Source organism: Mustelus asterias, chromosome 8, assembly GCF_964213995.1.
Source record: "Mustelus asterias chromosome 8, sMusAst1.hap1.1, whole genome shotgun sequence".
NCBI lineage: Eukaryota > Metazoa > Chordata > Chondrichthyes > Carcharhiniformes > Triakidae > Mustelus > Mustelus asterias.
The window spans coordinates 3,217,094-3,244,917 of NC_135808.1; the positions used below are offsets into that span (position 1 = coordinate 3,217,094).

At 47.7% G+C, this 27,824-nt stretch overlaps 1 protein-coding gene across 1 annotated transcript; it reads right to left on the reverse strand.

Annotated features, from left to right (window-relative positions):
• Nucleotides 1-5,533: 5,533 nt before the first annotated feature.
• On the reverse strand, nucleotides 5,534-14,074 carry LOC144496748 (zinc-binding protein A33-like). Its single transcript, XM_078217265.1, has 6 exons — nucleotides 13,645-14,074; nucleotides 13,459-13,554; nucleotides 13,138-13,371; nucleotides 9,861-9,883; nucleotides 9,657-9,772; nucleotides 5,534-7,614 (listed from the first exon to the last, which is right to left on the reverse strand). Exons 1-6 carry the CDS (start codon nucleotides 14,053-14,055, stop codon nucleotides 7,055-7,057), a joined length of 1,440 nt encoding a protein of 479 aa, XP_078073391.1. The 5' UTR covers nucleotides 14,056-14,074; the 3' UTR covers nucleotides 5,534-7,054.
• Nucleotides 14,075-27,824: the final 13,750 nt, after the last annotated feature.

Below are 27,824 nucleotides of genomic sequence, written 5' to 3' on the forward strand. Positions count from 1 at the left end.
GATAAAATTGGTCCTCTTGAAGACCAGAGTGGTAGACTGTGTATGGAACCAAAAGAGATGGGGGAGATACTAAATGGTTTTTTTGCATCCGTATTTACTGAGGAAACGGGCATGGAGTCTACGGAAATAGGGCAAACTGGTAGGGAGGCCATGGAACCTTTACAGATTAAAGGGGAGGAGGTGCTCACTGTCTTGAGGCAAATCAGAGTGGATAAATCCCCAGGACCGGACAGGGTATTCCCACGGACCTTGAGGGAAGCTAGTGTTGAACTTGCAGGGGCCCTGGCAGACATATTTAAAATGTCAGTATTCACGGGGGAGGTGCCGGATGATTGGAGGGTGGCTCATGTTGTTCCGTTGTTTAAAAAAGGTTCCAAAAGAAATCCGGGAAATTATCGGCCAGTAAGTTTGACGTCGGTGGTGGGCAAGTTATTGGAAGGTGTGATACGGGACAGGATCTACAAATATTTGGATAGACAGGAACTTATTAGGGAGCGTCAACATGGCTTTGTGCGTGGTAGGTCATGTTTGACCAATCTATTAGAGTTTTTCGAGGAGGTTACCAGGAAAGTGGATGAAGGGAAGGCGGTGGATGTTGTCTACCTGGATTTCAGCAAGGCCTTTGACAAGGTCCCTCATGGGAGGTTAGTTAGGAAGGTTCAGTCGCTAGGTATACATGGGGAGGTAGTAAATTGGATAAGTCACTGGCTCAATGGAAGAAGCCAGAGAGTGGTTGTGGAGGATTGCTTCTCTGAGTGGAGGCCTGTGACTAGTGGTGTGCCGCAGGGATCGGTGTTGGGTCCATTGTTGTTTGTCATCTATATCAATGATCTGGATGATACTGTGGTAAATTGGATCAGCAAGTTTGCTGATGATACAAAGATTGGAGGTGTAGTGGACAGTGAGGAAGGTTTTCAAAGCTTGCAGAGGGATTTGGACCAACTAGAAAATTGGGCTGAAAAATGGCAAATGGAGTTTAACGCAGACAAGTGTGAGATATTGCACTTTGGAGGGACAAACCAAAGAAGAACGTACAGGGTAAATGGTAGGACTCTGAAGAGTGCAGTTGAACAGAGGGATCTGGGAATACAGGTACAGAATTCCCTAAAAGTGACGTCACAGGTGGATAGGGTCGTAAAGAGTGCCTTTGGTACATTGGCCTTTAAAAATCAGAGTATCGAGTATAAAAGTTGGAGTGTTATGGTAAGGTTATATAAGGCATTGGTGAGGCCGAATTTGGAGTATTGTGTGCAGTTTTGGTCACCTAGTTACAGGAAGGATGTAAATAAGATTGAAAGAGTGCAGAGAAGGTTCACAAGGATGTTGCCGGGACTTGAGAAGCTGAGTTACAGAGAGAGATTGAATAGGTTGGGACTTTATTCCCTGGAGCGTAGAAGATTGAGGGGAGATTTGATAGAGGTGTATAAGATTTTGATGGGTATAGATAGAGTGAATGCAAGCAGGCTTTTTCCGCTGAGGCTAGGGGAGAAAAAAACCAGAGGGCATGGGTTAAGGGTGAAAGGAGAAAAGTTTAAAGGGAATATTAGGGGGGGCTTCTTCACGCAGAGAATGGTGGGAGTGTGGAATGAGCTGCCGGATAAAGTGGTAAATGCGGGGTCACTTTTAACATTTAAGAAAAACTTGGACGGGTTCATGGATGAGAGGGGTGTGGAGGGATATAGTCCAAGTGCAGGTCAGTGGGACTAGGCATAAAATGGTTCGGCACAGACAAGAAGGGCCAAAAGGCCTGTTTCTGAGCTGTAATTTTCTATGCTTTCTATGGTTCTATGACCCTCCATCCTTATTGTATATGCTTAGTTTTTACAGAAAAAAAACTTTTAAAAAAAACAAAGCACTAAACCTACCGCCTCGCCCACTTCCGCCTAAGCCCGTTGAGCCAAAGCCCTTCAGCTCTCACTCTGCTACCTGCTCACTCCGCCGCCCGCTACAATGCTGCCCGCTGCTGGTGCAGCCTACTTTTTAAACCTCCCGCCCGCTTAAAAAAAAAATAATTCCTTCCCAGGCCACCCCGCGGCCGGCCAACTTCTGCTTTTCCCTTAAACTAGGAAAACAAAGAAACCCCGCGAAAAAGTAAGGAAAAAAAGTCAATCCCTTATCCTTTTTACTCTTGCCACAAATCGCTCCTCTCTGCCTTACTCCGGTCGAATAATATCGGTCTGGCCAGACCAAGATGGCAGATCTGCTTCTCAACAGTGAACCACATGGGTTTTTATGACAATGGTTTCATGGTTACAAAGAGCTTTGAAAATAACTCTCCATTGAGATTCGAGCATTAATTTAAAAAATGGTTAGTATTAGTAAATCAGAATTTGACATGTAATGTGTTTCAGGGGGGAACCTACTTTCTTTAGAGCTTTACTGAGAGTTTAAATGTGAAAAGTTGTTATTTTGGTTGTTTTAAACACAGTTCCTTTCATTCCATCAACCCGGGAGCAATTTGAAAATCCCAGGCATAGACTATTTTCTCTAACATATCTGTTTGATCTGTTCTTTTCACCCAACCTGCCAATGCCGATAGTTTGAGATGAGGACTTCCCACTCCAGGTTTAAATAGTTCACATTTCTTTCTTTATCTGACCCATGCTTTATTATTGCTGTGAATCATCTCAAGTTACTCAACTCAAAGAACCTGTTCCACATGAACTATGGCAGGATTGAACATGCTGCCATAGCACACAGCAAGTCTTTATATTGAAGAATAAATATAGCAAGGAAAAGGAGTTTGGTATTTGTGTGATGGGAGAAAACCTCAGGGTGGGCGGGCGGGGGAGGGGGCGGGGGGCGTCAGACAGCACAACAGTTTCAAACTTCCTTTTCAGTCAATTAAAAAAAGGTCTTGAAAATAAAATCAAGTTAACTTACTCTCCTGAAGTGGCTTTCAGCCTTATTCACGTGACCACACTCTTTGACTTCAACACCAGAGTTGGAAAGAACACAGACGTTTGGGGAAGTGTAATCGGCAGAGAAATCCAACAGCAATGGTACCCTGCTCCTGGCACAATGCCTAGAACATGATCTTGTGTCTCTGACAGAGCAAGGTGTGGGTTATGACAAGTACACAGCCTCATGGCAATAGCTGCGCTCCAAACACTGGTACCTGCCCGACTGCGCCATCATTCGAGCAAAGGACCTCAAGAACGCGTGTCCCACCCGCACCATGACAGGAGCTGACAACTGGTCAGTCCACCGTCCAATCCACTCTGTGATCAACATCAATGGAGCCCCAAAGCAGCGACAGAAACAAAGCCACAGGAAAATCAATTCAAAAGCCCTGATAAGAAAGCCCGATTCAGCCAGCGCTTCACTGACTCCCAGGGACGCAGAGTGTTCACGGCGTCTGGTCTGCCCTCAAGGCCTCCATCATCGGCAACATTATGAGGCACTTCGTCACTCGACCAGGAAACATCAAGACTGGTTTGAGAATGACCAGGAGATCCAGAGCAGGGGAGCGGAATTAAATGGATGCTCTTTCAAAGAGCCAGTGCAGTTGCCTTGGGCCAAATGGCCTCCTTGGGTGCTGTTTGCTTCTATAGATTTCTGTGGATGTAATCCTTCTTGACTTGAAACTGTCGGACAATACAGCAGGATATAGATAGGCTGGAAAATTGGGCGGAGAAATGGCAGATGGAATTTAATCCAGGTAAATGCGAAGTGATGCATTTTGGAAGAACTAATGTAGGGGGGAGTTATACAATAAATGGCAGAGCCATCAAGAGTATAGAAACACAGAGGGACCTTGGTGTGCAAGTCCACAAATCCTTGAAGGTGGCAGCACAGGTGGAGAAGGTGGTGAAGAAGGCATATGGTATGCTTGCCTTTATAGGACGGGGTATAGAGTATAAAAGCTGGAGTCTGATGATGCAGCTGTATAGAACGCTGATTAGGCCACATTTGGAGTACTGTGTCCAGTTCTGGTCGCCGCACTACCAGAAGGACGCGGAGGCTTTAGAGAGAGTGCAGAGGTTTACCAGGATGTTGCCTGGTATGGAGGTCTTAGCTATGAGGAGAGATTGGGTAAACTGGGCTTGTTCTCCCTGGAAAGACGGAGAATGAGGGGAGACCTAATAGAGGTGTACAAAATTATGAAGGGTATAGATAGGGTGAACAGTGGGAAGCTTTTTCCCAGGTCGGAGGTGACGATCACGAGGGGTCACGGGCTCAAGGTGAGAGGGGCGAGGTATAACTCAGATATCAGAGGGACGTTTTTTACACAGAGGGTGGTGGGGGCCTGGAATGCGCTGCCAATTAGGGTGGTGGAGGCAGACACGCTGGCATCGTTTAAGACTTACCTGGATAGTCACATGGGCAGTCTGGGAATGGAGGGATACAAACGAATGGTCTCATTGGACCAATGGGCGGCACAGGCTTGGAGGGCCGAAGGGCCTGTTTCCTGTGCTATATTGTTCTTTGTTCTTTGTTGTCGGCGGGATCTTGCGGTCCAGTCGGCAGCTCAGCTCCACCACGGGTTTCCCGGAGTGTTCAATGGGAAACCTCGTTGACAACAGTGGGACCATAAAATTCCACCAGCAAGCAGCACACCGCCTCCCACTGCCACGAAGCACATCACGGAAGGGGAGGAAAGTTCCATTCTGTATCAAATTGATTTGATTTATTATTGTCACATGTATTGGGATGCAGTGAAAGATTTTGTTTCTTGCGTGCTATACAGATAAAGCATACAGTTCATAGAGTACATAGGGGAGAAGGAAATGAGAGGGTGCAGAAAGATCAACTTAATGCAAGGCAGGTCCATTCAAAAGTCTGGTGGCAGCAGGGAAGAAGCTGTTCTTGAGTTAGTTGTGTTTTCAGACTTTTGTATCTTTTTACCGACGGAAGAAGGTGGAAGAGAGAATGTCCAGGGTGCGTGGGGTCCTTAATTATGCTGGCTGCTTTTTCGAGGCAGTGGGAAGTGTAGACAGAGTCAATAGCCAGTGATGGACTGGGTTTCATTCATAACCCTTTGTAGTTTCTTGCTGAATTTAGTATCAATGTTCCTTCACTGTCACTGAACCAATTCCCCTCCAAAACATCAATCAAAGCAGGGATAGTAGAGGAAATTGATGTGCAGAATGTACTGGAAATATGACTAATACATATTGAGTGTACTTAGAAACACATCAGTTCAATGTTGTACCTCACAACCTTGAATACTTAGGGGATGACCAACAAACGATGGCTTTAACTGCAATGCTCACATTTCATGAAAGATATTTGGAGGCTAAGGGCAGCTATACAACACGTAGCGTGGATATACTGGCTGGTGTGGATGTCTTGTAATTCAAATTAAAGGTAGTAGAAAGGCTTACCACCTTCGATATAGAGGAAGTGCCAGATAATTGAAGATTAGCAAATGTGACACCCCTCTTCAAGAATGGGTGTAGGACATTCCTGGTAACTAAAGAGCAGTCGGTTTAACATCAGTGCTAGGTAATGTTTTAGAAATAATAATTAAAGGAAAAAATCAATGGGCATTTGAGAAGTTTGAGTTAATTAAGGAGAGCCAACGCAGATTGTGCATGATTAATTTATTGAAGTTACAGAGAGGGTTGGTGAAGGGATCACAATAGATCTCTACATTCTAAGATTTTTAAGTCTTTCTGCTGATTTTATTTCCCATTTGTGTGAAGTGACAGATTCTTAAAATGACATTCATTGCTTTTGATCCTTATGTTTGGGATAGATTGCCTTTTGAATAATGCTGAAGAACTTTTCCATGTCCTCCATTATCTCAATGTTTTACAGCAATTGCATTAATTGTGAACTCAGGGATGGGTTTACAATGAAACACACTGTGCCACGGCACAAGGGGTCCCAAAAACAGTGAGTGAGGAAGCTGTTCACCTTGCCATCTAAGAGCACTGCTCACTACCTCCAGCTCCCAGTGACTCCTAGACAACATGTACTTGTTCCCACCCCACTAATCTAGGGATGTCAACTGTGACAAAGTTGGTAGCCCTCTCACCTCTAAATCAAAAGGTTCTGGGATTAAACCCACACTGCTATTGACTAAAGATCAAAGCTGCCACTGCAGCTGAGTACTAAGGGAATACAATGTTGTCAGAGGAATCACCTTTAAACTGATGCAGTGTCTACCCTAAAATCTCATTATATAATAAATAAGGTTGTGATGAAGCATCATTGACCTGAAACATCTGGTACTCTTACGGATGCTGCTTGATCTGCTGAGTTATTCCAGAATTTTCTGTTCTCTTTGCAGATTTCCAACATCTGCTTTTCCAATATCTCCTTATGTGACTCAAGTGTTAAATTTAGTTTGATAATGTTCTTGTGAAACACTTTGGGACATTTTACTGCAGTAAAGGCTCTGCGCAAATGTAAATTGTTGTTGTTTGATTCAAATCCAAGACCAAGGGTTGAAGTAACGGTTTGACACATATCGAGGGCACTGCCCCGGATAATCCAGGAACAACGCCTCCACTCACTTTTCACCAAAGTATCTCCCAGACAAGCTCCAGAAATAGATTTCCTGTCTTCACAGCTACTTTGATGATTTTGAAGTTTTAAAAAAATTAATCTCCTGGAAATACAGGCCCAGATTTTTAAATTTAGCTCTCCTGACGCACACCGAGGTCCCAAACTGGGAAATTTCACAATCTCAATTTGGGCTTTTTTTTTAACTACACACCTTTGGACATTAAGGGGCAATTTAGCATGACCAATCCACCTAACCTGCACATCTTTGGACACGAAGGGGCAATTTAGCATGGCCAATCCATTTAACCCGCACACCTTTGGACTCTGGGAGGAAACCAGAGCATGCAGACACGGGAGAACATGTAAACTCCACACAGACAGTCACCCAAGGACAGAATCAAACTCAGTCCCCGGCACTGTGAGACAGCAGTGCTAATCATTGTGCCACCGTGCCGCCCTGTCTGACTGGGATTTTATAATTTGGAAATTAAATGACACATTTAGTGACAACCAGTTGTCAATGTGGTTTCTGACCCCTGACCTGTGCCCATGACCTTAATCATTGGGTCAAGTTATTGTGATGTCAGAGATGATGTGACTATCTGAAGCCCTGCCCTATTTCTGGATCCGGATCACAACCGGAGCAGATTCTCAGACAATTGTATTCAACCCAAGTTTCAAAGAAAGGATAAAGTTTTTCGGTGAATTTATTCCCAGTGAAGGTGTGGAGATGGGACTTGGTGTCCACGTTGTAAAATGAAACTGTCCCAGACTCATAACTGAGATAAACTCCCACCTTCCCGGGTATCTGACTGACATGGAGAGGGGTTCGAAGAAAGGAGTTTATATAAAACTGTTTCCCAACCCGTCCAATAGACCAGAATCCAGTCTCCGGGATCAGTCTGACCTCTCTTTTCCTGTCCACAGCTGCAGCAGCTACTCCCAGACTCCAGTACAGATTCCCCATCGCCTCCACCTCCCAGTAATGTCTCCCTGATGTGAATCCCTCTAATCCCAGCACACAGGGAAACAGAGACTCTGTAAACCTCTTCGTGGTCTCAGGGAGACTCTTCTTGGTCCCGCTACATCTCAAACTCTTCAGATCCTTAGACACCTCGAGCCAGGGATTCGCTGTTTCCACATCCAGGGTCACAGAGGCTGGGAGAAAAAGCAGAGAATTAGAGACTCACTGTGGATTGGGGTGGGGGAGACTCACTGGGGGTCAGGGGGGGAGAGGAGGGGAATGGGAGGTGTTGGGGCGCGATGCGCTGTGATTGGCAGGAGAGGAATGGGGGAAGAGAATTGCTGAGGATTGTTATTCTCTCCCCAATTTCACCTCTTCTTCTTCAACATGAAAAGAGCCATTTCTTTTGGAGGAAATGCAAATCTGACAACAGCAGAAACACTGGGACTTCCACAGAGGGAGGTCACAGCTTCTGAAAATATCAAACATTACACTCACCCTCATCAGCACTGTGTAGCCAGACAGGAATAATAAAATTCACAATAGATGGAATTGGAGCCTCCACATTAAGCTAAATATTTATTGTTCCTAGTTTAATGTACGACAAAAGGACTTTACAATACTCAGGATTTGAACACTTACCACATTGTTCACCAGATTACTGACTGTGGAAACTCAATCTGTAGGTGTAAGGGTGTGTATGGGCAGGTGCTTCTGGATCAATGACAGATAGGGACCTGGGTTCGATTCCCGGCTTGGGTGACTGAACAGGCTCTGCACGTTCTCTCCATGTCTGCGTGGGGCTTCCTTCGGATACTCCAGTTTGCTCCCACACTCCAAAGACTGGTTAGATGGATTGGCCATGCTAAATTGCCACTTGGTCTCCCAAGTTGTGTAGGTTAGATGAATTATCTATGGTGGATATGCTGGGGCGAGGGGTGGGGGGGGGGGGGAGGTTAGGGAGGGATGCTCTTTGGAGAGTCAGTGCAGACTCGGTGGACTGAATAGCCTGCGCTGTAGGGATTCTATGATTTGCAGAGGTGTGTGTATATGAGATGAAAATTATCTGCAAATTGCTTTAAGGATGGAAGTTTGTGTGCTTGCATATCGATTTTTCTAAGTAGACACAGAGAGAATATGCAAACTCCATACAGGCAGTCACCCAATCGAACCTGGGTCCCTGGTGCTGTGAGGCAGCAGTGCTAACTACTGTGCTGCCAGATACTCGTGCTTCTGATTTGTCTTTTTTCCTGAAGGATTCTTCCCACTGAGTTTATTATGTCCCTCCTGACCTTGGTCATGGATGTGAGTCTGGTGCACAAGGTAGAGATGTATCAGGAGAATGAGGATTGTAGAGGAGGAAAGGTTGAGCTGGGAATGGAGGGTTTCCACTTGCTGAAGTTTGTAAAGTATCGATGGGTTCTGGAGACAGTGCGTCACCTGACAGTTCCTGTATTGGGGATGTTTTTTTTGGAAGTTGGATTCAGTGCATGAATAAGACTTTAATTCCAAACAGCAATACTCTTAGCCATGTTCCTTTGTAACTAATTACTCAATACTGTGCGGTTTTGAATGTCCTCTTCTGTTGTGAGTTTGCAGGCTGGGGTGGTGGCATTTTAATAAGGGTGAGTATGATAGGTGGAACCCAGCTACCTCGCACTCCATCACAATTGTGTCCATGGTGGCAACCATCCCACATTACCCATTGAGGTCCTTATGTTGGCTCCCTGGAACTCACCAGGGAATGGGCATTGGGAAGAAGGTGCCTGCTTTGTGCCAACCCCTTGCTCCTGACACCCTTCCCTCCTGCCATCCCTCACCTCCCAGACGGAAAAAAAAACAGTAAAACGAGGAAATAAGAATATGCGTTCGAACTGTTTTTTCCTCTTCTGGGCCTGGGGGTTTGGGTCAATCCTGGATCCTCAGCCTCAAATAGGTGTTGTACTGGAGGCAAATCCCCTTGAGTGAAGGTGAGAGCATTTGATTGGGCAGCAGCTCTTAGGTGGGAATTTCACCCCAGGATTTCAGGTTCTTGATCCTGGGAATGCTTGCTGCAGCACTGGGAAGTGCCTGAGCGATACTTGCAGTGAACTTTCCAGTATAGAAGTGCTCACCAGCTCTCCAATCTGCCTGTATGAACCCCATCACTTCCATTAAATACTCTTTGACATTTGCGCATATAACAATTCCAACTCAAAGAGATAAATCAGGATAAAGGAAGTTATCTGAGTCTTACCAGGGTTAATGGTATCCAGCATTTCTCTCCACACTGGGAACGGTAAAGGTCCGTTGAATTTTCCAATCGACAGGACACCATCTGCTAGTGAGAGCTTATTATGGCCATCGCTCATCCTGTAAATATTAGAGTTGATGATAAATTGACCATAAACACTTTCCTGAGTAACAACTTGCACTGGTTTCAGTAAAGTTCATGTCCTACCTCCTCTTCCGAGATGTTTCCTCCTGAAATAAACAGAACACAAATCTGAGTTGACAGAGACGGACTGTCATTATCCAGAAAGCAGAAATAACATTCCCATTCATAGAATCCCTACAGTACAGAAGGAGACCATTTGGCCCAAGGAGTCTGTATCGACCACAATCCCAACCCGGGCCCTATTCCTGTAACACCACTTATTTACCCTGCTAATCCCCCTGACGCTACGGTCAATTTAGCATGGCCAATCAACCTAACCTGGCCTGTGGGAAGAAATCGGAGCACCCAGAGAAAACCCACGCAGTCACAGGGAGAATGTGCAAACTCCACGTAGACAGTGACCCGAGGCCAGAATCGAACCTGGGTCCCTGACGCTTTGAGGCAGCAGTGCTAACCATTGTACCACCATGCCGCCCATTGTTACAAGCTGCGGAGAAATGTCAATTCCCATTGCTTCAGACATGGAATAGAAACAGGATTTATTTTTAATTCATTTGTAGGACATGGGCGTCACTGGCTGGCCAGCATTTATTGCCCATCCCTAGTTGCCCTTGAGAAGGTGGTGATGAGCTGCCTTCTTGAATCACTGCAGTCCATGTGCTGTGGGTTGACCCACAATGGTGTCAGTGGGCGGCACGGTAGCACAGTGGTTAGCACTGCTGCTTCACAGCTCCAGGGTCCCGGGTTCGATTCCCGGCTCAGGTCACTGTCTGTGTGGAGTTTGCACATTCTCCTCGTGTCTGCGTGGGTTTCCTCCAGGTGCTCCGGTTTCCTCCCACAGTCCAAAGATGTGCGGGTTAGGTTGATTGGCCAGGTTAAAAATTGTCCCTGAGATGCGTAGTTAGAGGGATTAGCGGATAAATATGTGGGGGTAGGGCCTGGGTGGGATTGTGGTCGGTGCAGACTCGATGGGCCGAATGGCCTCCTTCTGCACTGTAGGGTTTCTATGATTCTATGAGAGAATTCCAGGATTTTGACCCAGCGACTGTGAAGGAATGGCAATATTTTTTCCAAGTCAGGACGGTGAGTGGCTTGGAGGGGAACTTGCAGGTGGCATTCCCATGAATCTGCAGCCCTTGCCCTTCCAGATAGAAATAGTCGTGGGTTTGGAGGGTGCTGTCTAAGGATCTTCGGTGAATGTCTGCAGTGCATCTTGGTAGATAGTACACACTGCTGCTACTGAGCGTCAGTGGTGGAGGGAGTGGATATTTGTAGATGTGGTGCCAATCAAGTAAACTGCTTTATCCTGGATGGTGAAGCTTCTTGAGTGTTTTTGGAGCCGCACCCATCCAGGCAACTGGGAATATTCCATCACACTCCTGACTTGTGCATGGTGGACAGGCTTTGGGAAGTCAGGAAGTGAGTTACTCGCCGCAGTATTCCTCGCTTCTGACCTGCTCTTGTAACCACTGTGTTTATGTTGTGAGTCCACTTGAGTTTCTGGTCAATGGTAACCCCAAGGATGTTGATAGTGGGGGATTCAGTGATGGTCACACCATTGAATGTCAAGGGGCAGTGGTTAGTGTCTCTTATTGGTGATGGTCATTGCCTGGCATTTGCGTGGCGTGAATGTTACTTGCCATATTGTCCAGATCTTTTTGCATTTGAACATGGGCTGCTTCAGTACCTGAGGAGCCGCGCATGGTGCTGAACATTGTGCAATCATCGGCGAACATTCCCACTTCTGACCTTATGATGGAGGGAAGGTCATTGATGAAGCAGCTGAAGATTGTTGGGCCTAGGACTCTACCCTAAGGGACTCCTGCAGAGATGCCCTGGAGCTGAGATGACTGACCCTCCACAACCACAACCATCTTCCTATGTACCAGGTATGACTCCAATTAGTGGAGAGTTTGCCCCTTGACACCCATTGATTTCAGCTTTTCTAGGGCTCCCTGATGCCACACTTGGTTGAATACAGCCTTGATGTTAAGGGCTGTCACTCTCACCTCTGGAATTCAGTTCTTTTGTCCATGTTTGAACCAAGGTTGCAATGAGGTCATGAGCTGAGTGACCCTAGCGGAACACAAACTGGGCGTCACTGAGCAGGTTATTACTGAGCAGGTGCTGCTTGACAGCACTGTTGATGACCCCTTCCGTCACTTTACTGATGGTCGACAGTGGACTGATTGGGCAGTAATTGGCCGGGTTGGATATTGAAGCACAGGAGAAAGTATAAAAAAGATTGACAGAATCTGACGCCCAGGGCAATGCTCTGGGGACCCGGGTTCGAATCCCACCATGGCACATAACATTGAAATTAAAGGCCTAATGATGACCATGAAGCAATTGTTGTAAAAACCCATCTGGAAATCTGACATCCTTACCTAGTCTGGCCTACATGTGACTCCAGAGCCACAATGTTTGTCAGATTTCTCTCTTTGTCCCCATTTCACCCATACACAAGGATTAAAAATATTGTTAGAGTCTGGGAAAGGAGGAGGAGCACTCCATGTGATCCTCTCATATCAAGAACACACTGGCTTTGATTAGCTCTGTCCATAGCCTGTAAGCTGCCAGTTAAGGGACAAAATGTGAAGCAAGCCATTGCCTTAAGTTTAAGGCAATTTGCTGGGCCCATGAAATTGACACTCATAACACTGTTCACCAATTAGCCATTTCCAGCAACATTGGTGTGGTTGTGTGACACCCTTTAGGATGAAATCAAGGGTTACAGGGACCATCCTGTTGTGAAAACCAACTGAAGGGACACCGGACTGATTTTTAGGGACGGAGGTGTGACCTCCTGTCAACATGGAGAGTGTAAGTGTAGCACTGGGCCCAGGGAAAGGGGAAATTCCTGTCAGCGAGGACCCCAGATACTGCACGTATAAATAACTGATATCATAGAACATAGAACATAGATTGCCATTGGAGAAGACAAATCCACCAGGAAGACATATGTCTTCCCACATGGTGACTTCCCTTGCCCGCTGCTGACTGAAGACCAGCAATGAGCCCTGAGGTTGGCATTAATTGCCCACTAAAGGGTCTAAATTGGTGGCAGGAAGGTCCCAGACAAAGCTTCCTGCCATGGATTCAATCAGGGCTCAGGTGGGCATCCACCATCCCAACCAGTTAAATGGCACCTTCCACCAAACTAGCTATGGTGAGTGTAGGAAGGTGTTACGCTGCGCAAACACTGATGCATTCAAGGGGAAGTTAAAAAAACACAAAGGAGAAAGGAACAGAAGGATATATTGACAGCGATGGGAGGAGGTCGTGCAGATTTCGTTGTGACTGAACTTTCACTGAACTAAACTGAAATATAATCCCTCACCTTCAGAAATATCACTCCGTCTTTTTGTTCCAACTGTTTCTCCAACGTTGAGAGTTTCTCCTGAATACAATTTAAATTCTCCTGAATTTCACAAAGATTTTCCTCCATTTGTTTTAGAATTTTTTCCTCTTCTTCCCTGAGATCTCGGATTAAACGCTGCTCTTTCTCAGTGAGAATCTGGTGCATTTTAGTGAACTCGGATGTGATGTGGCTCTGCAGACTGATCGACTGTTTCTATGAGAATAATATACTAAATTAAAATCGTTCTTTAATACAAACAACATTAATTAAGTTTCGAAGCTCAGCACAGGGAGACTTTACCCTAATTTGGGAAATCTTCTGTTTCTGCTGCTGCTCCATTTCTAGAACCGTCGATTTCTTCTCTGTGAGAGAATCTAAGGAAGATTTCACCCCATCCTGGGATTGGGAGAGAAAATCAGAAAATCAAAGTGTTAGACCCTGAAAATGTGATCAAATAATCAGGTGATCAAACCTGTTCCCTTTTACCTGGTAGATTTCAGCAGCTTCTTTAACCGGGATGAAGCGGTGCTCTCTGTGTTCCCGTGAATCTCTACAAATCACACAGATCAATTTCTTGTCAGTTTCGCAAAACAGCTTCAGTTCTTCCTGATGTTCCTCGCAGTGAAGTTTACTTTCCTTCTCTTTCCCATTCAGCTTTAATTGTCGAGCTTTCTCGGCCAGATTTACTAAGGCTCGATTAACCCTGAGGTTTCTTTCCTGAAACTCCTCTCTACATTCCGGACAGGAGTTTATCTTCTTCTTTCCCCAACACTGGGTGATACAGGAGCGACAGAAGTTGTGTCCACAATCCAGTGAAACCGGATCGTTGAAGAATTCAAGACAAATGGGACAAATTGCCTCCACGGTCAAACCCTGAAGCTGCTGTCTGGAAGCCATGTTCACTCTCAGCGCTGCCTGATTCAAACCACTTTCAGTTTCAATTTCCCTGCTGAACATATTCGATGATGTGGAGATGCCGGCGTTGGACTGGGGTAAACACAGTAAGAAGTTTAACAACACCAGGTTAAAGTCCAACAGGTTTATTTGGTAGCAAAAGCCACACAAGCTTTCGAGGCTCTAAGCCCCTTCTTCAGGTGAGTGGGAATTCTGTTCACAAACAGAACTTATAAAGACACAGACTCAATTTACATGAATAATGGTTGGAATGCGAATACTTACAACTAATCCAGTCTTTAAGAAACAAAACAATGGGAGTGGAGAGAGCATCAAGACAGGCTAAAAAGATGTGTATTGTCTCCAGACAAGACAGCCAGTGAAACTCTGGAGGTCCACGCAACTGTGGGAGTTACAAATAGTGTGACATAAACCCAATATCCCGGTTGAGGCCGTCCTTGTGTGTGCGGAACTTGGCTATCAGTTTCTGCTCAGCGACTCTGCGCTGTCGTGTGTCGCGAAGGCCGCCTTGGAGAACGCTTACCCGAATATCAGAGGCCGAATGCCCGTGACCGCTGAAGTGCTCCCCAACAGGAAGAGAACAGTCTTGCCTGGTGATTGTCGAGCGGTGTTCATTCATCCGTTGTCGCAGCGTCTGCATAGTTTCCCCAATGTACCATGCCTCGGGACATCCTTTCTTGCAGCGTATCAGGTAGACAACACAGATGCCATCATCTCACGTGAGAACACCATCCACCAGGTACACGGTACATACTCTTGCAACTCGGCCAACGTTGTCTACCTGATACGCTGCAAGAAAGGATGTCCCGAGGCATGGTACATTGGGGAAACTATGCAGACGCTGCGACAACGGATGAATGAACACCGCTCGACAATCACCAGGCAAGACTGTTCTCTTCCTGTTGGGGAGCACTTCAGCGGTCACGGGCATTCGGCCTCTGATATTCGGGTAAGCGTTCTCCAAGGCGGCCTTCGCGACACACGACAGCGCAGAGTCGCTGAGCAGAAACTGATAGCCAAGTTCCGCACACACAAGGACGGCCTCAACCGGGATATTGGGTTTATGTCACACTATTTGTAACTCCCACAGTTGCGTGGACCTGCAGAGTTTCACTGGCTGTCTTGTCTGGAGACAATACACATCTTTTTAGCCTGTCTTGATGCTCTCTCCACTCCCATTGTTTTGTTTCTTAAAGACTGGATTAGTTGTAAGTATTCGCATTCCAACCATTATTCATGTAAATTGAGTCTGTGTCTTTATAAGTTCTGTTTGTGAACAGAATTCCCACTCACCTGAAGAAGGGGCTTAGAGCCTTGAAAGCTTGTGTGGCTTTTGCTACCAAATAAACCTGTTGGACTTTAACCTGGTGTTGTTAAACTTCTTACTGAACATATTCGATTCAGTCATTCCTGATGGTGTTCACTGAAATACCTAAGGAATTATTGTTATTTACTGCTCTGGGTCCCTGGTGTATGCTGCATCTTCTATTCGGTATGCCATACAAAGATTCAGAGGCTTCTAAGGCTGACTTTATTTGTTCTTTGTTAATACAGAAACAAAGAAAATGGGAGCAGGTGTAGGCCATTCAGCCCTTCAGGCCTGCTACATCATTCAATATCGTCAGAGCTAATCCTCTACTTCAAGCCATACTTTTTTTTATTCATGCATGGAATGTTTGACCTCGCTGGCTGGGCCAGCATTTGTTGTCCATCTCTAATTGCCCCTTTTAACTGAGTGGCTTGCTCGGTCATTTCAGGGGACATTCAAGGGTCAACTGGGTTGCTGTGCCTCTGGAGACATGTGTAAGCCAGACCGGATAAGGACAGAAAATTTCCTTCCCTAAAGGACATGAGTGAACCAGATGGGTTTTTACAACAATCGACATTGGTTTCATCATCATCAGTAGGTCTTTAATTCTATATTTTTACTGAATGCAAATTTCACCATCTGCTGCAGTGGGATTGAGTCCAGTAAGAAGTCTCACAAAACCAGGTTAAAGTCCAACAGGTTTATTTGGTAGCAAATACCATAAGCTTTCGGAGCTTGCTGCTCCTTCGTCAGATGGAGTGGTCTCTGTTCTCCAACAGTGCACAGACACAGAAATCAAGTTACAAAATACTAATTAGAATGCAAATCTCGACAGCCGGCCAGGTCTTAAAAGGTACAGATAATGTGGTTGGAGGGAACATTAAACACAGGTTAAAGAGATGTGTATTGTCTCCAGACAGAACAGCTGGTGAGATTATGCAAGACCAGGGGCAAGCTGTGGGGGTTACTGATAGTGTGACATAAATCCAACATCCCAGTTTAGGCCGTCCTCATGTGTGCGGAACTTGGCTATCAGTTTCTGCTCAGCGACTCTGCGCTGTCGTGTGTCGTGAAGGCCGCCTTGGAGAACGCTTACCTGAAGATCCAAGGCTGAATGCCCGTGACTGCTGAAGTGCTCCCCCACAGGAAGAGAACAGTCTTGCCTGGTGATTGTCGGGCGGTGTTCATTCATCCGTTGTCGTAGACGCTACGAAAACAAACATCCTTTCGTGAGCGGTAGCATTGGGAGCTGTGCAAAGGAGTGATCTAATCGAGTGTAGTGCATCAGGGAGGACCTCTTGCCAGCTGGAAGACCTTTAAACCTCAGAGCTTGGGTGGGATTGTGGTCGATGCAGACTCGATGGGCCGAATGGCCTCCTTCTGCACTGTAGGGTTTCTATGGTTTCTATGATTTCTATGATAGTAAAACGGCCTTCCAGACTGTCGCGTTCTCCCTCTCTACCTGTCCGTTCCCCCTGGGGTTGTAGCTGATGGTCCTACTCGAGGTTATGCCTTTGGAGAGCAGGTACTGTCGCAGCTCATCACTCATAAAGGAGGATCCCCAGTCGCTATGGATATAGCTAGGGAAACTGAACAGGGTGAAGAGGCTGTGCAGGGCCCTGACGACCGTGGCCGAGGTCATATCCGGGCAGGGAATAGTGTTGTAGGGAAAAATCCCTTGTACCAGTGCATTCAAGGAAGTCGGGTCGCAAGGCAAGGTTCAAAGCGTTTTTCTTTATTGTACAATTACTGGGAACCCAGGGAGACCCCTGTAGCCAGCTTAGAAACAGTGCTTGGCCACGTTGATCTCAATAGTTATACATTTGCTCTGGATATTTATAGGAATCCAAATTCGAGCAGGAACATTTGCTCATACATTTATACAATACTTATAAAGTGGCCTGTCTGGTCAGGAAGTTCCCTGAGAGACTTGTCAATTTGCATCTGTATGGTGTGTGACCGTGTTAATGGGACTGCCTGTTCTTGCCCCGGTGTTTTAATGTGTTTCCCATTATCCTCTCGATGTGTCCCCTTATCTAAATCGACCTCTACTGTTTTGTGTCTGTATTCTATGCTTGCGAGATTAGGTGTTAATATCATTTTGTCCTGCTGTGTGCAGGGGGATTTAATCTAATCTTTTATTCTTTTTATCCTAGTTTATTAAGTTTCTTTGCCTGCCTTGGCCATTTTATTCCTGTAATATTTTATTGACAGTCCGGTTATGCCATATAACCCACTCCAGGTCTTGACTCGCAGATATCCTGATCTTCTGGCCAAAGGCCGGTTTAAAATGCAGCTTCGTGCTGTTGCTGGGCAGAATAAGGATCTTTTGTCGGCTTTGAAATTAAAGGTCTCTCAGCTGTGCAGAGGGGGATTTAAACGAATGTCCATTCGGGTGTTCCCCTCTGCATTGTGGGCACGTTATGAATGGTGCCAATCAGTCCAATAAATGAATATGTTTAATGAGGTGAATATTGATGAGATAATTAAAAATATGGCTTTTGGAAAATGGCCTACTTCAATAGCGAAGGGGAAACGTGAATATTCGTCAATGACGTTGAGGAAGTATATGTTGTGGTCAGAAGAGGGGAGGGGGCCTTTGAAGTCGACGCTTAGGCGTTCAAAAGGGCGGGTGGCCTTTATGAGGTGTGCTGTGTCTGGCCGATAGAAGTGCGGCTTGCACTCTGCGCAGACCTGGCAGTGTCTGGTTATAGACCTGACTTCCTCAATGGAGTAGGGCAGGTTACGGGCTTTAATGAAGTGAAAAAACCTGGTGACCCCCGGGTGGCAGAGGTCGTTGTGGAGAGTCTGCAATTGGTCTATTTGTGCGCTGGCACATATTCCCCGGGACAGGGCGTCTGGGGGCTCATTGAGCTTCCCGGGCCGGTATAAGATGTCATAATTGTAGGTGGAAAGCTCAATTCTCCACCTCAATATTTTATCATTTTTGATCTTGCCCCGCTGCGTGTTGTTAAACACAAATGCCACTGACCGTTGGGCCGTGAGTAGGGTGAATCATTTACCAGCTAAGTAGTGGCGCCAGTGCCATACAGCTTCCACTATGGCTTGGGCCTCCTTCTCGACAGAGGAGTGTCGAATTTCAGGGCCTTGGAGGGTTTGTGAGAAGAAGGCCATGGGTCTGCCCGCCTGGTTAAGGGTGGCAGCTAGGGCGAAGTCAGACGCATCGCTCTCCACCTGGAACGGGATGGATTCGTCTACAGCGTGCACCGTGGCCTTCGCGATGTCTGCTTTGATGCGGTCGAAGGCCAGGCGGGCCTCTGCCATCAGGGGAAAAGAGGTGGATTTGATGAGCGGACGGGCTTTATCCGCATAATTGGGGACCCACTGGGTGTAATATGAGAAGAGGCCCAGGCATCTCCTCAGTGCTTTGAGGCTGGTGAGGAGGGGAAGTTCCAGGAGGGGATGCATGCAGTCAGGATCGGGACTGATGACCCCGTTTTCCACAACACAACCAAGGATGGCGAGGCGGCGTGTGCGGAATATAGGTCAGATTTAGGAGTGTGGAGGAATTTGTGGAGGTTGGCGTCGTGGTCCTGCTGATCATGGCCGCAGATGATTATGTTATCCAGGTACGGGAAGGTGGCCTGCAGCCTGTTCTGGTCTACCATTCGGTCCATCTCACGCTGGAAAACCAAGACCCCCTTGGTGACGCCGAAGGGGACCCTAAGGAAGTGATAGAGGCGGCCATCCGTCTCGAAGGCAGTATATTGGCGGTCTTCCGGGCGGATAGGGAGCTGGTGGTCTGCAGATTTTAAGTCGATGGTGGAGAACACCTGATATTGCGTAATCTGATTAACCATGTCAGATATGCGGGGGAGGGGGTACGCTTTCAGCTGCGTGTATCGGTTAATGGTCTGACTGTAGTCAATGACCATGCGATGTTTCTCCCCAGTCATAACAACTACTACTTGGGCTCTCCAGGGGCTGGTACTGGCCTCGATGATCCCCTCCCCTTGGAGCCATTGTACTTCGGACCTGATAAAAGCCCTGTCTCCAGCACTGTACCGTCTGCTCTTGGTGGCGATGGGCTTGCAGTCGGGGGTGAGATTTTCAAACAGTGAGGGAGGGGCGACTTTAAGGGTCGAGAGGCTGCAGGTGGTGTGCGGTGGGTGATCTAAGAACTGGTGATTGCAAACAGAGAATGGGGGAAAAGGCTCATTATACTCCATGGTGACGCTCTTAAGGTGACACAGGAAAACTAGCCCCAGGAGTACGGCAGCGCAGAGTTGTGGCAGCACGTGGAGCCTGAATTTTTTGTACACTGTGCCCCGTACAGTCAGGGTCGCCACGCAGTACCCGAGGACATCCACTGAGTGGGACTTTGAAGCCATGGAGTTCGTTTGCTTCACTGGCAGTACTGAAAGGGCGTAGAGACTCACTGTGTTAGGGTGAATAAAGCTTTCCGTACTCCCACAGTCAAATAAACAGTTTGTAGTGCGACTGTTTACCTCGATGTCCATCATGGACCTGGCGAGTTGGTGAGGCCTGGATTGGTCCTACGTAACCGAAGCCACCGTTAGATTTTGTGACGCGGCTGACGGCCTCCAAGATGGCAGCCCGCACGGCTCACACGTGGCTGAAGGCGTCCAAGATGGCAGCCCGTACGGCTCACACGCGGCTACCGGCGCCCAAGATGGCGGCCCCCGCAGGTTGCACGCGGCGCTACTGGGCTTGGAGGTCGACTTCGCCCTGCATACCTTCGCGTAATGGCCCTTCTTTCCACACCCGGAGCAGATCGCATCCTTTGCCGTGCAGCGTTGTCGGGGGTGCTTCTCCAGGCCGCAGAAGTAGCACTTCGGGTCTCCAGAGACTGCCGCAGCGTTCGGGTCATTGGTGGGACGTAGCATGACGTAGGCTTGCGGCCCTCCCGAGTGCAGAGGTGGCGGTGACTGCGGCGTCCATGATGCGCCCCTGTGGTCGGGGGTGTAGGCCTCGAGATTACGGAAGGCCACCTCTAACGAGTCGGCAAGCGCTACAGTCTTTTGTAGGTCCAGCCCACCCTGTTCCAGCAGTCATTGTTGGATATCGTTTGACCTGATACCCGTGACATAGGCATCTCTGATTAAGTCCTCAGTGTTTTGGGCGGCTGTTACAGCCTTGTAGTTGCAGGCCCTGCCAAGTGCTCGCAACGCACGCAGGAATCGCTCACCCGATTCTCCTGGCTGTTGTCTGCGAGTAGCCAGAAGATGTCTGGCATAAATTACATTAGTCTGTTTGTTGTACTGGCCTTTTAAAAGTTCGATCGCATCCTCGTAAGTTTCAGCGTCTCTAATCATCGAGAATACTTGATCGCTTACCCGGGCGTGAAGCACGTGTAGCTTGTCGGTTTCGGTCCAGATGACGGAGGCGGAGGCAGTGAGGAAAGTTTCGAAACATCGCAGCCAGTGATCGAAGCTGTTAGAGGCTCATACGGCTTGAGGATCCAATTCTAATCTATCGGGTTTTAGTATCTGCTCCATCCCAAAACTTTTTGCGAATAAAATTGATGCACTATCAATCAAGCAAAGACTAGTTAGTACGCAAGAACAAATAGGCTTTTATTTGCAAAAGACTTGGAGCACACCCATGCTGATGAACTGGTCCGGCGACTGAGGCAGGGGGGTTGGGAGCAGTCACCTTTATACCTGGACCAGGGGGAGGAGGAGTCTCAGGCAGGGCCGGCAGGGGCATGCCCAGGCATGTCACACACACACACACCAGCAATAAGCTTAACAGTGGTTTACCACAACCCCATGCTGGGATTGGGAGAGAAAATCAGAAAATCAAAGTGTCTGACCCTGAAAATGTGATCAAATAATCAGGTGATCAAACCTGTTCCCTTTTACCTTGTCGATTTCAGCAGCTTCTTTAACCGGGATGAAGCGGTGCTCTCTGTGTTCCTGTGAAACTACACAGTTCACACAGATCAATTTCTTGTGAGTTTCACAAAACAGCTTCAGTTCTTCCTGATGTTCCTCACAGTGAAGTTTACTTTCCTTCTCTTTCCGATTCAGATTTATTTGTCGAGTTTTCTCGGTCAGATTCACCAAGACCCAATTTATCCTGAGGTTTCTTTCTGGAAACTCCTCTCTACATTCCGGGCAGGAGTTTATCTCGTCCTTTTCCCAACACTGGGTGATACAGGAGCGATGTGGAGATGCCAGCGTTGGACTGGGGTAACACCGTAAGAAGTTTAACAACACCAGGTTAAAGTCCAACAGGTTTATTTGGTAGCAAAAGCCACACAAGCTTTCGGAGCCTTAAGCCCCTTCTTCACCTGAAGAAGGATACAGGAGCGGCAGAGGTTGTGTCCACAATCCAGTGAAACCGGGTCGGTGAAGAAATCGAGACAAACGGGACAAATTGTCTCTTCGGTCCAATTCTCCTGCTCTCTGGAAGCCATGTTCACACTCAGCACTTCCTGATTCAAACCACTTTCAGTCTCAATGTTCCTGTGCGGCTGCTGAACACATTCAGTTCAATAATTCCCCCTGCCATTTACTGCTGTACAAAAACAAATTATTGTTATTTGTTGCTCTAAATCCCACCCACTTTGAGAGCTGGAGACAAAACCTGGAGCAGAATGAAAAATAAACAAGGTTAGAGGGACCTACAGGGAATAATTGAACCCGGGTGATGAGAGTGAGGGTGTGTTGGTAGTGGGGTTGGGTGGAGAGAGGATGGGAGGAGGTGGGGATTTTGTCCTGTGAATGACTAGCAGCTGCTGCTCTCCTTCATACACTTCGGTCTCAAAGCAGCCCCGGGCACGGGTGGCCAGGTTATGTTTTATTTTGTGGGAACCACAAACTGAAACTTATTGTCCAGCTCCTCCTGACCTGTCCCTTTAAATCCACCATGATCTTCTCAGTAACTGAAGTCCCTCATCCCTGGTCCCATTCTGGTAAATCTCCCCTTGCACCATCCCTTCAGCCTTGACATCCTTCCCAAAGTGCGGTGCCCAGAATTGGCTGTAACTTCACTGGAAGAGCAGTGGAAATCCTGTCGGTGCCATTTATACCATTTCTCTGGGGTCGCTGCAGGCTTCCACTAAATACAGTGAACAGTCCAGAGAATCCCCCCATGGAAATTCAACCGCAAGGGTTTTAATCAAACTGTAATGGGACCATTATTTTTGGGAAGGTTGTGCCCATAATGTTTAGAGCAAAGAAGGATTCCAGGCAACCTATTGTAGTGTAAGCATGTTTAGCATAGCAAGGGTTAATGTGACTCTGCAGAACAGTACCACCCACACATGCCCTGAGATCAGGGTCAGTTGGACAGCGAGTCTGAGAGTACACAGAGACCTGTGTAGAAGTAAGCATGGAGTTAGCTCCGATTTTGGTCTATATCCTGTGTACACGTATGTAATTATGAGTCACCAACAAACAGTTAATGTTCAACCTGACAAACTTCTGAACCTCTTCACCTGATGGACTGAACAACACGGTGACAGCTCATGAAGAACGCAGAACTCCAAACCAAAACCTGGAAAACTAAAGGTACGGCATCCTGACCTGACCGAAAGCACCAGAGGTAAAGACACAGCCGGAGGTTGCCTGCAAAGAAGCTCCATCGCAGTCTTGGAAGCTGAAGGGCAGAAGAAGCATTCAAGAACTCCACCAGAGTGCATGGAGGTCCATTCTGAGTACCCATTGATTGCAGAGTCAAAGGGCCTGAATGTATGAGCAAACTTCCATTCCAAGCCAGAACGGAAAGTCTTTGGTGATTCACTGGAGTCAGGAATCACCTCTTAGCCCTTTATAGGAGCAGGAGAAGTATATAAGCACTCCCTGCAGCACCCACTCTCATTCCAGGCAGCAAGAGCTGCCCCAAGATTCCTGGGTGCTAAAGAGGACTGGGTGCTGGATGCCATGGAGGAGAGTAAAGCCACCATCTTTCCAAGGGTTGGCTGGAGACCAGCTGCCAATGTGGTGTCGGAGGCCTGGGATGTGGTGGCAGAGGTAGTTACCAGGAGGGATGGACTTCAATGCCACAAGACAATGAATGACCTCCTCCAAGAGTGAGGACTCATCTGTCTACCCCTGCCATCACTCCCATCCCGAACCTCCACCACCTCACCTTAAACCCTTACAATGTTTAACACGCAAACTACCAGCATTTCCCTCAGGACGTCCCACCCCCGCCCCAACCCCATCACAAACCCTCACAGGCTGGTCGCAGTGCCACCACCTGCTGTGAACCCTGCCATGTCCTATTTGCGTCCCCACAGGACAAGATTGCCCACAACAGGAAGGAGCGGGAGAAGACGGGCAGGGGCATGCCTGAGCTGTGCGTCCTCACCCCCTTTGAGGGTGCTGGAAATTGTGGGGAGGCTCCGAAGTGAGCAGTTTCACCATGTGAGGTCGGAATGCCCAAGGAAGTTCGAGTCCAATGCACCTTTAACCAGGTGACCTATCTCAAGGGAATCAATCATCTCCCACATACTTGATATTCTCAGAAGCTGAGCTTTCTCTTCCAGGATCTCCATCAGATTAGGCTGGGCAATCTGTCGGTATCTCCCGTTGAACCCCTTAGAGCACCCATGAACACAGTTTCCGATGCTGGCGATCTGTATTGTCATGGGGGTGTTACACTGACGCCGATGATCAGGGGATGGGGGTGGTAGGCTGATAGCCATGAAGGTGGGAGGGGGGGGGGCGATGGCGGGGGGGGGCAGGGAGGAGTGGCAAGAGATCTCCAAGTGCACTGGGAGATCAGGGCACCTGTGCAATGGCACCACGAGCAGTCTGCAGTCGGCTTCCCCGCCCCACCCACCGCTGTGAATCTCCCAACTGCCAAAGAAGTTGGCAGAGTGTGGGGGGATTGTGCAGAGCACCTCTGGTTATCGCACTTTTATGACACTTAGGGCCCAATCTTATAAGAACAAAGAAAATTACAGCACAGGAACAGGCCCTTCGGCCCTCCAAGCCTGCATCGACCATGCTACCTGACTGAACTAAAACCCCCGGCCCTTCCGGGACCATATCCCTCTATTCCCATCCTATTCATGTATTTGTCAAGACACCCCTTAAGTTTCACTTGTCCCGCCCGTTGTTCAGTGAGGCAAAGTGGTAAGGTTGTGTGAATGGCAAAAAATTGGGTTCGCGCTTGTTTTCTCAACTCACACAATCCTACTGGCCCGGTTTTACCGGTGAAATCAGCTTTGTGCCAATGGCATGTGTTATTTGTTTTACCGGCTACTGCCCAGGCTCACTTGTAATTACCCCCCTCTCTGGTCGAGCATCACACCGGCAAGCATCACAGCTGGGTCTCCATCAGGGGAGACCAGATATGATGGCCTCGCCGGGGGGATCAGAGGCCATTGAATCCTCCTGGGTGGTTGAGGGCATGGCCAGACATTGCCATGGGGTGCTGGCAGCCTGGCACTGCCCTCTGGGCACCATAACTTTTCCAGGGATAGTGGTAAGGAGGTGGATGGGTGGGATTTGAGTGGGGATGAGGCTTGATTGGGGTGGGGCAATGATGGCGGGGAGGATCTGTATGGTGGGTGGAGAGTGCGCTGCAAGGGTGTTGATCAGTCGGGGTGGGGGGGGAGTTCTGCAGGGTTGGTGATCTTTGATTTGATTTATTATTGTCACATGTATGCAGTGAAAAGTATTGTTTCTTGCGCGCTATACAGACAAAGATTACCGTACATAGAGAAGGAAAGGAGAGGGTGCAGAATGTAGTGTTACAGTCATAGCTAGGGTGTAGAGAAAGATCAACTTAATGCGAGGAAGGTCCATTCAAAAGTCTGACAGCAGCAGGGAAGAAGCTGTTTTTGAGTCAGTTGATACATGACCTCAGACTTTTGTATCTTTTTCCTGACGGAAGAAAATGGAAGAGAGTGGCCCTGATTTTACCAGCATGCCTGCCCCGGAATCGGAGCAGGGGAGGTTCGCAGAACAACATTCTCCGTTGGCTCGGGCAGGCGTGCCGGTAAAATTCCGGCAAGTATGTCCGTGGTCCGTGGGGTCCTTGATTATGCAGGCTACTTTCCCGAGGCAGCGGGAAGTGTCGGCATAGTCAATGGATGGGAGGCTAGTTTGCGTGCTGGACTGGGCTTCATTCACAACCCTTTGTAGTTTATTGCGGTCTATTCAGAGCAGGAGCCATACCAAGCTGTGATAAAACCTGAAAGAATGCTTTCTATGGTGCATCTGTAAAAGTTGGTGAGAATCACAGCTAACATGCCAAATTTCCTTAGTCTGCTGAAAAAGTAGAAGCATTTGTGGGCTTTCTTAACAGTAGCATCGGCATGGGGAACCAGAACAGGTTGTTGGTGATCTGGAGACCTAAAAACCTGAAGCTCTCAACCATTTCCACTTCGTCCCCATTGATGTAGACAGGGGAATGTCCTCCACTACATTTCCTGAAGTCGATAACTATCTCCTGCTTTTAGTTGACATTGAGGGAGAGACTATTGTCATCACACCAGTTCACCAGATTCTCTATCTCATTCTTGTACTCTGTCTCGTCATTGTTCGAGATCCGACCCATTACGGTGGTGTCGTCAGAAAACTTGAAAATCGAATAGAGGGGAATTTGGCTGCACAGTCATAGGTGTAAAAGGAGTATTGGAGGGGGCTGAGGACACAGCCTGTGGGGCACCAGTTTTGAGGATTATTGTGGTGGAGGTGTTGTTGCCTATCCTTACTGACTGCGGTCTGTGGGTTAGGAAGTTCAGGATCCAGTCACAGAGGGAGGAGCCGAGCCCCAGGCCCATAGGTGAACGATCATGGATCCAGGCAATCTGGGAGGCCGGAATTGATTCGTGCCATGACTAACCTTTTGAAGCACTTCATAATGACGGATGTCAGAGCCACCGAACAATAGTCATTAAGGCACGCTGCCTGGTTTTCTTTGGTACCGGGATGATGGTTGGCATCTTGAAACAGATAGGGAACTCAGATTGGTGTAGGGAGAGGTTAAAGATGTCTTCGAATACTCCCCCCAGCTGGTTCCCACAGGATCGAAGTGCTCGTCCGGGTCAGTCACTTTCCGTGGGTTGACTTTCGAGAAGACTGCTCTGACATCTGCAATGGTAACCTCAGCCAAGGCTTCTGGGATAGTGGGAGGGCTCTCCCTGACCTGTTGCTCAAAACGGGCTTGGAATGCATTGAGCTCACTGGAGAGGGGTGCATTGATACTGGCGATTTTACACGCCTTCATCTTGTAACCTGTGATGCCTTGCAGACCTTGCCATAGTGAGTGGGAATCCGTGGGACTAGCCTGAGACACTAGCTCGGTCCGGTACTCTCTCTTGGCAGTGGGTGTGGGGAGGTGGCGGGGGGAGTGGGGGCGGCGGGTGGGATAGAACATAGAACATAGAACATTACAGCGCAGAACAGGCCCTTCGGCCCACGATGTTGCACCGACCAGTTAAAAAAAAAAACTGTGACCCTCCAACCTAAACCAATTTCTTTTCGTCCATGAACCTATCTACGGATCTCTTAAACGCCCCCAAACTAGGCGCATTTACTACTGATGCTGGCAGGGCATTCCAATCCCTCACCACCCTCTGGGTAAAGAACCTACCCCTGACATCGGTTCTATAACTACCCCCCCTCAATTTAAAGCCATGCCCCCTCGTGCTGGATTTCTCCATCAGAGGAAAAAGGCTATCACTATCCACCCTATCTAAACCTCTAATCATCTTATATGTTTCAATAAGATTCAATAAGGGATGGTGGGGGGGGTGGGGGGGGGATGGAGGAGGAGCTCTGCAGGGATGGTGATTGGTGGAAGGAGGGGAGGGTGGGGGAGCTCTGCAGGGAGGGTGACATCCCAGCTCCTGTGCTAAGAATGATAGGGAATTGGATGGGGTCCAGAAATGGCTGATGATTCAGCTGCTGGGTTGACAATATTAATGTCAGTTTTTAACTCCTTTTTTTAAGATAAGCAATGCAATGTGTACAAAACTGCGGAAAATGAGCAGTCATGATGTGGAGATGCCGGCGTTGGACTGGGGTAAACACAGTAAGAAGTTTAACAACACCAGGTTAAAGTCCAACAGGTTTATTTGGTAGCAAAAGCCATACAAGCTTTCGAGGCTCTGAGCCCTGAAGAAGGGGCTCAGAGCCTCGAAAGCTTGTGTGGCTTTTGCTACCAAATAAACCTGTTGGACTTTAACCTGGTGTTGTTAAACTTCTTACTGAAAATGAGCAGAACAGGATTTTAATGGAAAATTTTTAAAAACAAGGATTATATCCTCAGACTCCCAGTATTGTCACTCTTTCCCATAATTTGGATTTCCGCCACAGCTCTGCACTCTGGGAACAGAGTGAGAAATGGAAACGGGGAAGAAATCCCAGCGACAGACTGGGAAACAGGGGGAGAGATGGAGGATGGGACTGGGTGGTTTCACTGACTGAAGCAGGGAGTAAATGAAGGAAGGAGAGACACAAGATATTTAATTTACTTTTTATTTAAATCCTCTGAC